General features: G+C 46.7%; 1 protein-coding gene across 2 annotated transcripts in view; it reads left to right on the top strand.

Annotated features, from left to right (window-relative positions):
* VDR (vitamin D receptor) overlaps positions 1 to 14,794 on the top strand; it is a 57,500-nt gene that overhangs the window by 22,750 nt on the left and 19,956 nt on the right. For both annotated transcript variants that reach the window (XM_079139628.1, XM_079139629.1), the window contains exons 3-4: positions 1,564 to 1,711; positions 12,610 to 12,740. In XM_079139628.1, coding sequence (XP_078995754.1) covers positions 1,564 to 1,711; positions 12,610 to 12,740 — 279 coding nt within the window. The remainder of the gene's footprint in view (positions 1 to 1,563; positions 1,712 to 12,609; positions 12,741 to 14,794) is intronic.

Genomic DNA, 14,794 nt, shown 5'->3' with positions numbered 1-14,794 from the left:
CTCTTTGGAAAATTAAAAGAGAGAGAGAAAGTATTTGTGTTATGCATTTGGCAGTAGTAGTTGCTGGAGATGCCCCAAGGTCTGGGCTTCTCTGGGCCTCGCTTGTAAAGGGGTGGGGGCAACAGCACCTACATGGGAGGGGAAGATGAGGATGCAGTGAAATTGGACTCTAATGAGCCTATTATTCCAAACCCTGGCTCAGAGACATGGGTCAGCCTAGTCATTAAAAAGTAGTTCAGCACCCCACCGCGAGGGCCCCAGAATCTATCTCTTACCCTGGGAGGTGGGAGATAATGGTGCCCTGGGTTGGAGTAGGGAGGTGCTCATCCCCTCTTTCTGACTTTCTCTCTTACTTTTCTTCTAATCTGAGTGACCCTCTTATGTTGGAGCAGAGGAACCTCTTAAACCTGTGATGACTCTTGGAAGGATTCGGATAAAATTGGGGAAACCGGGTATGGTGGCACATGCCTATAATCCCAGCAGCTTGGGAAGCTGAGGCAGGAATATTGCAGGTTTGAAACCAGTCTCAGCAACTTAGCCAGGCTGTACACAACCTAGTGAGACCCAGTCTCAAAATTAAAAAAAAAAAAAGCTGGGAATGTGGTTCAGTGTTAAGTGTCCTTGGGTTCAATTCCTGGTACCAACCACCTCCCTGGAAAAGAAAAAAAAAAAAAAAAAAAAGATAAAACGGGGGAGCTGGGAAGCAGCAGAGTCTGAAAGCATTTGGGGGAGGCCTGAGTGTCCCAGAATTGGCTCTGAGCCTGACAGTGGTTGGATCGTGGAAGCAGCAGGCGAAGCCAAGGGCCCAATCTACCTAATGGAAGAGTGGTCAGCCACTTCCTGAGAAGGCTTCCCAGCGTTGTGACATTTTGTTCCCTCTCCCCTTTCCTCAAGTGTGAAATCCATCTCTAGATGATAATGCCTATTTATAAAGGCCATCTCTGAAAACAAAATTAGTTAATTGTATATGACTCATATTACTCAGAAGGACATTCAAAATAATGTTAAATGTTATTGGGAAAAAAAACAAAAACAAAAACGGAGGAAAGATTTTTCTTACCTCCATACCAGGACACCAGGGACACAAGGCCAGTTCATTCTCATGCTACAAGGAACAATACCTGGAATGACAAGGGCTCAGGGCTGGGCATCAGAGGGCTCCCCATTTTTCTCTTTAAGGGCACAGTGGAAAAGATGGGGGCATCTGCTCCTGAGGTGGAACTGGTGCCAGTAGCATGCATACGTTCACTAGGGTCACCTTTCCACACACCCTGTGAAGTAAAATGCCTTTCAGATGAGGACAGTAGGGCCACAAAGAAGTTGAGCACCTCACCCAAAGGAGCCCTGCTGATACAGTTTTGAGCCCAGGCAGTCTGATTCCAGCCTTGCTGAGCTAGCTGGGGAGGGAGAGCCACACAGTGAGGGCTCCGAAGAACTCTGTCTTGGGCCTCAAGGAGCTGCCAGGCTTTGCCAAGCTCTCTGGCAGGGTGCTGATGCAAAGGATGCCAGCTGGCCCTGGCACTGACTCTGATCCTGACTGTCGCCTGACTACTCTTCTTGCAGGGATGGAGGCGATGGCAGCCAGCACTTCCCTGCCTGACCCTAGCGACTTTGACCGGAACGTGCCCCGGATCTGTGGGGTGTGCGGAGACCGAGCCACAGGCTTCCACTTCAATGCTATGACCTGTGAAGGCTGCAAAGGTTTCTTTAGGTGAGTCTCCTCCCAGCCTCCTATGAGATGAACAAGATTCTCCCTTCAAGAGGACCCCTGTGCTTTCCATGTCTCCTTCCTTACCACGTTGGAACACACTGGCTCTCACAGTCACTGGCAGTAACAGGGCTTTGGTGAAAGGTTTCTTCTTCCCACCTCCTCTCAGTTCTAGCTGTACTCTCCGACCCCCTCAGAAGTTGCTTTCCTAAGATGGTTGTGTTTCTTTCCTCTAGCCCTTGACCCATAGACCCCTGCACTGACTAATGTGGGCCTGTCTTTCAGAGTGAACCTTCTCCCTGGTTGATGATTGAAGCTTCCAAATCTAAGAGTCAGGCATGTCTTTGGGGAAGCCCCAGAGCTTGGCTTCAGAGCTTGCCTTCCTATCCAATCCAAACTTTTCCTTGGAACAAGGAAGACTGCATCCCTAGCTGGGCTACTGTGCCTGATTTGCGCCCAGCTTCTCATCCAGAGCTGGCTTGTCCCACGTCTGAACATCCAGGCAGTGCCAGGAATGTACCAGCATTCCCATGGTCCACCGGGCGGGTGTCTCTTCCAGCAGCCTCTGCTCTTCTCAGTACTACAAGTGCACACAGTATGGTGAGAGCACTAGGAAGACTAAAGATGTTCCTATCCAAAGGCACAGAGGGAAGATAGGAAAGTGATGGATCGTTTGGTGTGAGAGGGAACCATAAAAAATTAGCATTTGGCAAGCATTAGAAAAAGAGCTGCCAGAAAAGAGCTTGACTAGAAGTGGGTAAAGCAGAGAACACGGCTCCAACCACCAAGAGAGGCAAGAGCAAATCAATTCTGGAAAAAGGACGGGATGCTGAAGTTCACCTGGCTCCTGCCTGAACTGACCTTGAGGGCAGAGTGAATTCAAGTGCAGGGCCCTTGTGTGGGACTCTCCTCCAGTTCCCCACTCACCTGCCCTCTGCCCAGGAACCAGCAGGCCCAGGGTTTCATGGCCCTAAGCAGTCACTGGGCAGCAGGGTTTCTGTGGGTGCTAATTGCCTGTTTGGCCTGGCACAGGTTGCCCGCTTGGCTTCCTGGCAGGCTGCTTCCCAACTGGGGGAACCAGACCAGCAACATCACTGGCTCTGGGTCCTGTTGCCACATCTGTCAGTCCTCAGGGCTGAAGCCCACACTTCCCCTAGGGTGGGCCTTCCAAGACATGGACCCTTTGTACTGAGTACCACCTGGACCTTTTCCTGCCAGGACCTGGGAATCGGGGAGCTGCCTTTGAAGAGATAACCAAGGGGTCTAGGTCCACACTTCAGAGCTGGCTTCCAAGCTTGCGGTTAGTCAGAAAAGCGTGGGCTACAGTGCTGGCTGGTGCCATTCATTGTATATCCTTGCTCAAATAACTTGACTTCCCTGTGTTTCAGTTAACTAATCACATGTGTGTATTAACATCTGACTTCTTGATGATACAAAGTTAATTTGGGGATTAATGAGATGACCTATGTAAAAGTGCTTTGAAAAATATGAAGTTCAATATAAGGTTATTATTTTTGAGCCTGATGAGACCACGCTGATGCCCTTAGTGGGAGCATGCCCTAATGAAAATGCACAGAAGTCTCTGCAGCCAGCCAGCCAGCCACCTTCCTATGTTTTCTTTCACTCACTTCTTCAACAGATTTGAAGGGTAGGAGCTGCCAAAATGGAGATTCTCACCAAATAGCACATGTCACCAATCTGTAAATAAAATGTCCCCAACAGCTCTTTGGGCTGTTTCATTAATTTATGGAGCTTCTACCCCCAAATTACCTGACTCTTTCATCTCTCTCTTTCCTGGGATCCAGCTCTGCAAAATGGAGCCCATAGGTAGCCACCTGTTGGATTATGACATATTGGAGGTTAATTCCTCACTAGGGTAGCTCTAACTCCTATACACCTTTGGTTGCTGCCATGAGACAGAACACAGTACAAGAGCCTCAGGATAGGACTGTGTGAGGCACCTAGATGGTGGGAGGACAGGTCCTGTCATGTCCAAGGCCAAGTGTGGGAGATGGCAGAATGGACGGGGTGGTACATTTGCACATGCATGTCACCACAGACCAACAGTACAGCTATGTTGCTTTGGAACTCATGATGCTACCGTAACCTCCTCAGCCCTACTAGATAGGACCCCTTAGGGTCTACTGCTAGCTGATTGCTACCACCACTGCCTGCAGGGCCTGCCATTGTGGGCAGCAGGTAGCTTTTGTCTTATTACTTTTCTACTTTCTAGCCTTACTCTCCCTGTCTGGTGACTGAGCCAGGCTGCACTTTTTAAAGAGCCCACATCTCTTGCTGGACATGGTGACTCATGTCTGTAATCCCAGCAACTTGGGAGGCTGAGGCAGAAGGATAGCGAGTTCAACCCAGCCTCAGTAACTTAGACCCTGTCTCAAAAAATACAAACAAGGGGGCTGGGGATGTAGCTCAGTGGTAGAGCACACCTGGGTTCAATCCCCTGTGACACAAAAATAAATAAGTAAACAGCCAACATCTCTGAGGTTGGCTTGAATTTTGTTTGATCTATAAATAAAAGTAAATAAACACACAAATGCACATATATACACACAGTTGATCTTCCTTATTTGTGAGTCTGTGCTTGAAAATTTGCCTACTTGCTAAGAGATAACAAAATCAGTACTTGAAGTATTTTTATGGTCACTTATGGACCTGTGCAGAACTGAGTCACCTGATGCACATGTGCAAAAGTTCCACCTTCTACTTCAGTTCTCATATTACAAACAGGTGTATTTTTTTTAGCAATTCACTTAGTGCTATGTCTTTTGAATTTTTTTTTTTTGGTTGTGGTTTATTTTTGGTGATTTCACGACTTAAAATTGTTCCCAAGCATAGTGCTGAAGTGCTGCTGAGTGTTCTTAAGCGAGAGAAAGCCATGAAGTGTCCTAAGGAGAGACTACATGTGTTAGTCAAGCTTCAATCAGAGACAAGCTGTTGAACGTTGACTCTATTAACAAATCAACTGTGTATTAAATAAGCCACCTTTAGACAGAAAGCACATATAAATCAAGTTTCATTAGTTGATGAAAATGTGATGGGCACCTCACAGGAGCCTAACCCTGTATTTCCCCCAATATTTACTAACTCAGTGTTCACAGTGACTTTATAGTCATAATGACTGTGAATAACAAGAACTGATTTTGTCTACATCATGTCCCTTCTGCTTCACCACCCCCAACCAGGCCTGCTTCTCCTTCTTTGTTTCGTCCAAACTTCATTTGGAATTTTTTCACCGTAGTCCAGTTCAGGTAGTTGCCTACGAATCCATTCATTACTTTTATCTGTTTATGCAGTTTGGGTCCCAGGAAGTGGCTGGTACCTTCTCCATCAGGCACCATCTCCTCAGGAACTCAGAGATGAGTGCCACCAAGTCTTGTGCTTAAGGTGACTCAACCCTGCCATGGCAGCTCTTGGGAAGCATTGCTTTAATGTTGGTCACTGGCTGTTTTTCCAAGCCCTGGAGACTGGTCCTTTTTGATCATTTTGTTGTTTGGTTCAGCTCCTAAGATAATCAAGCTAAAGTGCTCTAAGAGCTACTTATGTTCATTCCAAGCTAAGTTCAAGTCTCATCCTAATCAAACCAAAGGGCAATTATGAAGACTGGAAGATTGGACTATGGGACTATTGATTTATGGTCAGGAATTAGAGGTCATTGCTGGTCAATTGCTCCTACAAGTTATTTCCTGTTGCATCTGCTTCCTACTCTTCTGGAGTACATGGACTTTGTCAGACAAAGATGATATTTCCTGCATGAATAAAAAGTCTATCCAGGTAAGCTTATAGATGGTTGAAGTCTAAGAGATGATCTTGGGAGGTGCACTGAGAAACAATTCATTGTTTGTCTCTTGTCTTCTTTCTCCCTATTGATACCTCCTTAATTAAGACACTACAAAGCTGTGTGCTGCAAGCTCCAAGATAACAGACAGGGTGGAGAAATGTGTCCTTGATTGCAAACTCAAAGTCCTCAGGGACCTTGTTAATTACTGGTCCTGTGGAGAGCAGGGTCTATTAAGCAGACTGGTGAGGATTTGGAAATGTGAGGAAGGTTCTGGCTTTCAGGAAGATCACCTAGTTGATAGGTATAGCTCTTTTATACGTATTATACATACATATTATATATATATTATATATATATGTATTTTTTTTTTAGTTGTGAATGGGCACAATACCTTTTTTGTTTTTAATTTTTATATGGTGTTGAGGATCGAACCCAGTGCTTCACACGTGCTAGGCAAGTGCCCTACCACTGAGCTACAATCCCAGCCCCAGTATAGCTCTTTAAGAATGTTGACATGAAGGTAACAAGAGAAATAGGACAAATGTCCAGGGAATTAAAACTCGAAGTGCTTGCAGGTAGTAGAGAAAATAGGAAAAAAAAAAAAATTTCAAGGAGAGGCATTCCATGGGCACAAGTAAATGACTCACCAGGAAGTCATTGCTACTGGAAAGAAACTTGCCCAGCTCAACTGGAGTTGCAAAGATATGAAGAATATTTTACATTTCCTTTTGGTCATTGTCTTATTTCTTTAGGAATTTAGTCTTTTAATCTGAGTTCATTTTTATTAATTCACTCTCAGCATACTCTGGGGAATCCTCTCTGCTTGGGCAATGTAGGGCCAGTGCAACATGTGGCTAGGTGTTACCCAGCACTTCCAAACCATCCATCTAGGAACTGCCTAAATTCCAGTGTCTTCTTTGTTCTCAAGGAGTCCTTCAAACAGCCTCTGCTTCCTGCTTCTGGACTTTGGGAAGATCATGCTTTTGTCTGCTGCTCCAGCTTGGATTGAGAGATGGTAGATTCATGATGAGAACCTTAGAATGGAAGACCAGAAGCTTTGAAACCTAATGGATTCTAATCCCACCTTTCATACTTCTTAGCTGTAGGACATCAGCCAAGTTATTGAACTTTCCCATGGCTTTTTGTTTCACTTGTAGAATAGGAATAATATCTTCCCCAAAGGCGGTTGAGAGTATTGGGGTGAATATGTGAGTACTGATGCAGAAGGCTCTCAGTGGTCATAGCTGGTTTCCCTTGGTAGTGTCTTTGAGGACTACAATCTGTTCCTCCCTTTTTCTACTGTGGAAGCTCAGATGTGAAGATGATATGTTGGCAGAAGCCTCTGAAAAGAAGTCCCTGCACAGAAGGAATTAGTTATCAGATATGAAAAAGGAAGAGCTGGCCCAGTGAGTTCTGGGAGACTGTCCTATCAGTCAAAGGCTCCTTGGGAACTGATTGGTGCTCAGTGGAATCAGACCGTAGTCACTGTAACAAGCACAAGGCCTGGGGTTCTACACATCAGGAGTAATGATGTATAAGCATCAATATGAGCCTGGTGTGGTGCTGCATGCCTGTAATCCCAGCAGCTAGGGAGGCTGAGGCAGGAGGATCACAAGTTCAAAGCCAGCCTCAGCAATTTAGCAAGGCCCTAAGCAATGTAGCAAGACCCTGTTTCAAAATAAAATATAAAAAGGGTTGGAGATGTGTCTCAGTGGTTAAGTGCTCATGGGCTCAATTCCTGGTACAAAAAATATAAAGCATCAATATGGTTTGAACCTCCCGTGCCTGCAGAGTCCTGCTCTAGACACTAGAGAAGATGATGTAGGACATGATGCCTTCTTCCAGGGTCTCTGATTCTCACTGGGAAGGTTAAAATCTACTTTCTTTAACCCCCTGTCAGCACTGCCTCCCACTGCCTCTCCTCGCTAGTTTTTCCCTTTTCTTTATTTGGTGTTGACTTTGTCCAGGTCTGATTCTCTGTTCCTTTATTTAATCTTGACAACAACCCCATCTGTGGGGCTGTTTCCATTTTACAGATGTGGAAACCAATGCATGGGCAGGTTCAGTGACTTGCCCAAATTTATGCATTAAGGTTTAAACTACATAGATCAATTGAATCAAAGTCTGATTTTCATTTTTAGTTTTTATATAGTTGTTTTGGGTAGCGGGTTTTTTTTAAAGTAATGTCCGTAAATATTTTTTCTTTAAAAAAAAAAAAGCTAGTAGTTCAAAACTATATACAAGCGAAACCTAGATTTCTTACCCAACCCAATCCTCAGTTCCCTACCTCCTCCCAGAAGCCATTGCTATTATAAGCCTTCATGTTTGCTTCTGGATTCTTTGCAGGAAAATGCAGTGTGTGTGTGTGTATATGTGCGCACGTGTGTGTGTATGCACACGTGGCATATGCAGGGGAGTGATGCTGTCGTCACGTTCTGCATCTTGCTTTCATCTACTGAAGACCATTTCTTCAGGTTCATTCCCATTTCAACATTCTCCTCTTTGTCATGCGCACCAGATTATGTCAAGATTCTGTGGCATAATAATCGAGTCCTCTGTGATGACCATTTAGGTTCTGTCTGGTATCTCCAGACACTTCTGCAGTAAGTGTCTTGGGCCTGGGGCCTGATCTATCTGCAAAATGGACTCCTAGAAATAAATTTACTGTGGTAAAAGGTCTGCACATTTAACATGTTTGGTTCATGTTGCCAAATTGCCAATAGAAAAGAGGTTTGAGCTCTTTCTCACAGTGTTAACCTTCCTTTAAAAAAATTTTTTTAAGTCCACCTGCTCAGAACCCCTTAATGCCACCACATATAAATCTGCCATATAGACCCCTATCAGATGACATTGGTCTTTCTTTTCCCTAGTTTTGTTGGGCTATGCTTGACAAATAGAAATGGTCTGTATTAAGGAATACAACTCAGTGTTTTGCTGTTCATACGTATTGTGTAATGACCACCACAGTCAAGCTAGGTGACATTTCTATCACCTCACATGAGCCTTTCACATCAGGAGCTCCATCTAGTTCCTGTGTCCAAGCAGTGGGATCTCTGTGACACTCAGCTGCAGACAGAGCTCACAGGGGGCATTTAACCCCACACTGCTGGCACAGACACCTACATAAGCAGGGCCTTCTGCCCCAGGCTTGAGGCGCCAGCCCCCTGTACTTGACGCTTCCCTGAACTTTCTGTCTCCTTCATGTTTTGATGAATTGGTCTCTGGCATGAGAATCGGTCAATGTCCTCTCTCACCCCTGGCTTTCTAGAAACTGTGTCTATATTTAGCTTTGTTGCACCACCCTTGCCCCCTTCCTGAGCTAGGGTATAATTGCCAACCATCCAGGGGATGACAGGGTTCAGCTCAGAGAGCAGCTGAGGCATCGGGCTCCCGTGGAATCCCAAGGCTCTTGTTTCTCAAAACCAAATCAGCTCAGCAATTAGTGTTGGGAGGAAGGCGGAGTAGGGTGTGGATCTGTAAGATAGCACAGAGCCAGGCCTGGGCTGTCTGGCTGCCCTGACTCCTTGTGGGCAGAGATTAGATGACAGCCACATGTGTGCAAGTGGGAGGGTAGGACTGAGGGTGTAGCTCAGTGGTAAGGTGCTTGCCCAGCATGAGCAAGGCCTTTGGTTCAATCCCCAGCACCACAAAAAAAAAAAAAAAAAAAAAAAAGGAAAAGAAGGAAAAGAGGGTGGGAGGACAGAGAACAAGTTGGCCTCTAAGCCAAGAGGAATGTGGTCCCACAAACATACATATTGGACCAGACACAGCTGAAAGGTCACCCTGGGATCTGGGTCAGGATTTCATGAAGGACCCACAGCTGGTTGTTGGAACCAGCAAGTAGGCTTTCCAGACCCTGAACGCTGACTCTACATGCAGAGCCTGTGTCCAAGCCTCCATCTTCCCAGCCTTCCTCTGGTTCTACATTTAGAACCATTTTTTTTTTTTTTTTTTTTTTTTTTTTTTTTGGGTGCTGGGGATCGAACCCAGGGTCTTGTGCCTACAAGGCAAGCACTCTGCCAACTAAGCTATCTCCCCAGCCCCTATATATTTTTAAATAATGATAATAATAATTTTTAAAGCACCAGACCTGGGGTGTGGATCAATGATACAGTGCTTGCCTAACTTATGCAAGGGCCTGGGGTAAATCCCCAGCACCCAAAACAAAAACAAACAAAAAAAACCTTCCATAAATATATAAGCTGCTTTTTGCATTGTTTAAAGAAAGGTCAAATGCATGGGCTGTATTCTGTCCAGCTCTAGTCCTGCTGTGAGGTTGTGTGCCTGGCCTCCAAAAGTGCTAATAATTCTCCTCCTCCTTTCCCTCTTTCTTCATCTCATTTTCCTCCTCTTCCTTCTTCTCTTTATCCTTTGTAATACTCTCAAGCTTCATACAATATCTCATACAGTAATTTCTATTAACCCAGCTCTATAATTTTTGTATTCCTACCCTCAGCCTCGTTAGAGTCCATTCCTGCTATCAGACAAAATTTGGCTGAGCAGCTATCTTTAATTGTCCTGTGTGTGGAAGCCTGAAATTGGGCTTCAGGTTTAAAAGTTCATGAGAACGATTTTTTTTAAAAAGAGCCAAGTGTCCAAAACTCTTTTCAGGCAAAATAGGCTACCCAGTGGTAAGGCTCAGAGGCAGGCCCCCTAAAGTCCAAGGAAGGACAGACGGGCCTCTGAAGGGCTCTGGGCGCCCCCTCCTGGGGTCTCAGCGAGCTCTCAGCCCCAGGCGAGGACTGATGGGGCTTTGGCTCAGATGTCTGGCGAGGCCAACAGCCCAGTGAGCTCTTCTTGGTGGCCTTGGCCCTGGAGGCTTCACAGGAAGAGGTCAGAGCCAGACAAAACAGTGGGTGGAGGACAGAGCAGTCCCTTGGACCCCTGGGCTAAATGCCTGGTTTTGAAGAAAAAAAAAAAAAGGAAATGAGAGTTTTCTCTGAATTAGAAACTTTTGGTCTTTGAGTAGGTTTAGAGAATTGTGGGCATTTGTGGTAACAGGTGAAGCCTCGAAAACCACAGAGGGAAGGAGGGAAAGGAGCGGGGGTGGGGCGCCCGTCCTGTGGTAGAGTGGTGCCTGTGCTGATGACTGTCTGATCTGTGGATAGGCCTAACAGTTTCCATATTCTGCTGTTGCTCAGGCGAGAACTATCCCTGCAATAGGGATATTGAGACAAAGTTGAAAAACTTATGATTTTTACAAAGCAGGACAGGCCTGGGCCATAGCTGGGCTGGGCACGGAACTAAAGCACCCCTAACAGACTGGCGCTGCTCTACCTCCTCTCATAATCCGGGTCTGCTGCTGTCCCCTTGGGTGATGAGGGTCATCAGAAGGGTGCCAGAGTCAATGTCTAAAACCAGCAGCAGCTACTTCCACCCCCACTGGGTCCCCCCTGGCCTTGAGAGGCACTCAAGGGCCCGCTTCCCGGGAGTGTTTGCATGTGAGCTCAGTTTCACCCAGTACGTTGAGCTTCTGGAGTTGAAAACAATCCAAGAAGCTGGAAGCTGAGTCTTGGATTCCTGACTTTTTGCTAAATAGCCTTATTGATACGTTTCTTAACCTCAGTGGTCCCATCTATTAAGTGAAGGGGTCATACGAATGGTCTCTTGGCCACCTGTGGATCTAAGGGTCTGTGACTAACCGCCTGCTGCAGAGCCTCAATCTGGTCTCTTCTCCCACATCCCATGGCCAGGTTGGTCTGGTTTCCATCCATCCGTTTGTTAGACTGCCTCTGTTGATGATGAGTGCAATTGTCCTAAACCCCATGTGTGTTCCAGGGAACATGATCAGTGAGTCATTTTTGTTTTTATTTATTTAACCAAGAATCATAGTTAGTATCTGTTATCTGGAGAGAATGATGCTACCTCTCATCTTTGGGAGGAAAAGGGCTGGGACTGGACTTTTGCTTCTGAGCTCTGGTATCTCCACATTCCATAGTTCTCTGGAAGATGCTGCTACTCACACAGAAAGGGATTCTGCCACCATCTTTCTTTTGCTGAATTTTGTCACTTTCCCTGGGGGAAAAAAATGGGGCCTAACCCTGTTGGGGCTGAGAGGAGCACCAGGAACCTCTAGGGACAGGGATGGTAAGAGGCTGTGAGGGAGGTGTTCTTTTTAATTTTTATTTTTGGTACCAGGGATTGAACTCAGGGACACTCGACCACTGAGCCACATCCCCAGCCCTATTTTGTATTTTTTTTAGACACAGAGTCTCACTGAATTGCTTAGCACCTCACTTTTGTTAAGGATGGCTTTGAACTTATGATCCTCCCACCTCAGCCTCCTGAGCCGGTGGGATTACAGGCATGTACCACCTCACCCAGCAAGGGAGGTGTTCTTTATGCAGCCTCCAAAGTCTACACAGTGTGGTTGGCATGGGAGAGAACATCAAATTAGGAAAATGAGCCCTCAAGCGTGCACATACAAGCAACACGTGTGTGCACACTACACACACATACAATATTCCATAGTATACCCCATGGGGGAGGGAAACTCCCTAGCTCAAAACTCTCTGGTAGTTTTCACTTCTTACAGAACCCTTGCTTCCTCTGCCTTCCAGAAAGCCACGGCTCCTACCTTTCTGGGCAGGCTGTGCAGGTGTCTAGAGCTATGGTTTAGGGTTGGGCCTTGTCTCCCTTCTCCATGTTCCAGTGCACACATCCATTCCTGGATCTCAGGATGTTCTAGTCACAGACCTCTAGACTCTAGAAGACTGAGAGCTGAAACTAGCATCTTTGCCTCTCATTAAACACCTACTTATGAGGACTACTCTGCAGATTTCAATGATCTAGAAAATTTTACTAGGAAATTTCACTTGTGTATTTCCTGTGTCATTTTAAAGAGGGAGGGAACCGAAGACTGTAAAAGTAAGTAAAAGCAATGAATGGGAGCCAAATAGGCAATAAAGGAAGGAGGAGGGACTGGGTGGTGCACAGAACTTGGGCACAGAGCACAGGGCACTGGGGTCACAGACAGTGGCCCAGGGACTGGGATGGGCCCTGCATCCTCAGGGGATAGGGGTGGAATGGACCTGGCAGGCTGTTCATAGCCAGGACTAAGGAACCAGGTCAGTGAATCAGTGTGGGGCATGTGCTTTCTCTACAGGCGGAGCATGAAACGGAAGGCGCTCTTCACCTGTCCCTTCAATGGAGACTGTCGCATCACCAAGGACAACCGACGCCACTGCCAGGCCTGCCGGCTCAAGCGCTGTGTGGAAATTGGCATGATGAAGGAATGTGAGTGTCCAGGGCACCCAGGGCAGGGCGGATGCTGGTCTGGGGTCCCACGAAGGCTTTGACCACTATTATGCAAGTTTTGCCTGGTACACATTTCATTCTTGTTCTACTCCCCTTGAGCGCTCTTATCTGTAGTTTGCAGCTAGACCCCCACCTGGGTCCTAGGATAGAACCCACACCCTGCCAAGTTTTGGCTTAGGGAGTCTGGGGTGGGAGGTGGAGTTTCAAGTGAAAGTATCCCAGAAGCCCTCCTGGCTGTGGGAACATTTGGGAGTGGGTAGGGAAAGGGCAGACACCAGGAAGATGTGCCAGTAACAGATGAGAAGGTCACAGGAAAGGGCTTAGGGAATAGGAAATGTCTTTCTTGATGGGAATATAAGAAACAGGCTGAGAAACAGGCAGAGTTGGAGCCCTCACCCTGGGCTTCCTTGAGGCCTGACTGAGCCTCCTCACTCTTGATCCCAGCTCCCTAGCCAACACTGGCAGCTCTGGGAGGAGTTTCCAGGCTGCGGTTCCTCACCCACACAGGACAGTGCAGGCCTGGACATGCTGATCACTCTACCCAGTCCCTGCCCCACCCCAGCTCATGTGTTTATGCCGGAGAGAGTGAGAACATGCAGTCCCAAGGTCTGGGCACCTATAGGCCTTTGCACCCAATCTTAGTGAGGTCTGCTCTGTGGGCATGAACGAGGTGCAGCAGAGAGCTTCAGCCATCCAAGAATGCATGGGGCTCCACTGTTGGGGTTCAGGAGTGAGGTCAACCTTGCTGATGGTTCAAGGCTCCTCTGGCCTGTTCCTCAGGAAAAGGGGATGTCCTTTTAGCCTAGAATAGGGTGAAGACAGAGATCATCTGAAACCCACAAAGGGAAAAACATCAGGATTAGGGTTGGAGAACAGCATCTAACCCATGTCCTCTCCTAGACTCCTCCAGGTCCCCACAAGGAGCACAGAATCCACAGCGAAGAGCAGCACCAGGCCCCAGGGGCTGAATCAGGAGTCCCTGCCCACCAGTACCACACCACACAACACACAGTGGATTCAGCCATCCAAAATTGAATGCCTGCCCCCAAATCAGCTTTGTGCTTCTGCCTAGATCTGCCCCAGGGAGCCCCGTGCCCTGTCCTGTCCACCGGCTTTTGTGCCTCCAGGGCAGGCGGCTGCACTGAGCGGTGGATGGGCTGTAGTTAGAATTGAAACACTGGCCAGCACAAGCCCATCTTTTTCATTGCTCTGAAGGGCAAATTGTCCCTGCAGAAATGTAGTTCCTGCTCAAGTCAGCCCAGCTTCAGCCCAGCTTTTAGTGCCTGGGCCCAGAGTCCCTGGCTCAGAACCCCGGGCAGAGTTGTTCTCTGATTCCCAGAGCCGGCTGTTGTTCCAAAGTCTAGCTTCCCAAAGACAATCAAGGGACTTGAAATTTGTAAAACCGTAGGAAGGGAGCTAAAAATTCAGGCTTCCTTCTGGCCAGGAAGATAGGTGGGCCTTCTACAGAGGAGGCATAGAAAGGGAAGGGGGGTAAAGATGGAAACCAGTAGGTTTTTGTTTTTGTTTTTAAGAAAAAGGAAAAAGAAGGTTTATTGTTTTGCTAGCAAAGGAGAAACACAGGGGACTCCTGTCCCAGAGGCTGCAATTCTGCCCATCAGCAGGAATAGGGGGCTTTTAAAGAGTCCTAGGGGCTGGGTTGTGGCTCAGTGGTAGTGCATTTGCTTAGAAAGTGTGAGGCACTGGGTTCGAGCCTCAGCATCACATATAAATAAATAAAATAAAGGTTCATTTAAAAAAAAAAAAAAGGAGTGGGAATGTAGCTCAATGGTGAAGTGCCCCTGGGTTCTCTCCCCAATATCAAATAAATAAATAAAAATTAAAAAAGAGGAGATTCAAAGGCTACATTCTCTGTGGGAGTAGTAATTCACTTGTTAATTTAGAATATACTCATTTCTGAGATCTTCTGGTACCATTCCCAAAGTCTGGATTACTTTATTCCTGTGGTGGGTGTGTGCTCAAGTTCAAATATATCTGCCTAGAATGGGGAAGAAAAGTACTCCAGGTTCCCCTGA

Source organism: Sciurus vulgaris, assembly GCF_902686455.1.
Source record: "Sciurus vulgaris genome assembly, chromosome: 5".
In the NCBI taxonomy this organism is placed as follows: Eukaryota; Metazoa; Chordata; class Mammalia; order Rodentia; family Sciuridae; genus Sciurus; species Sciurus vulgaris.
This window is presented reverse-complemented; position numbering and strand designations above follow the sequence as displayed.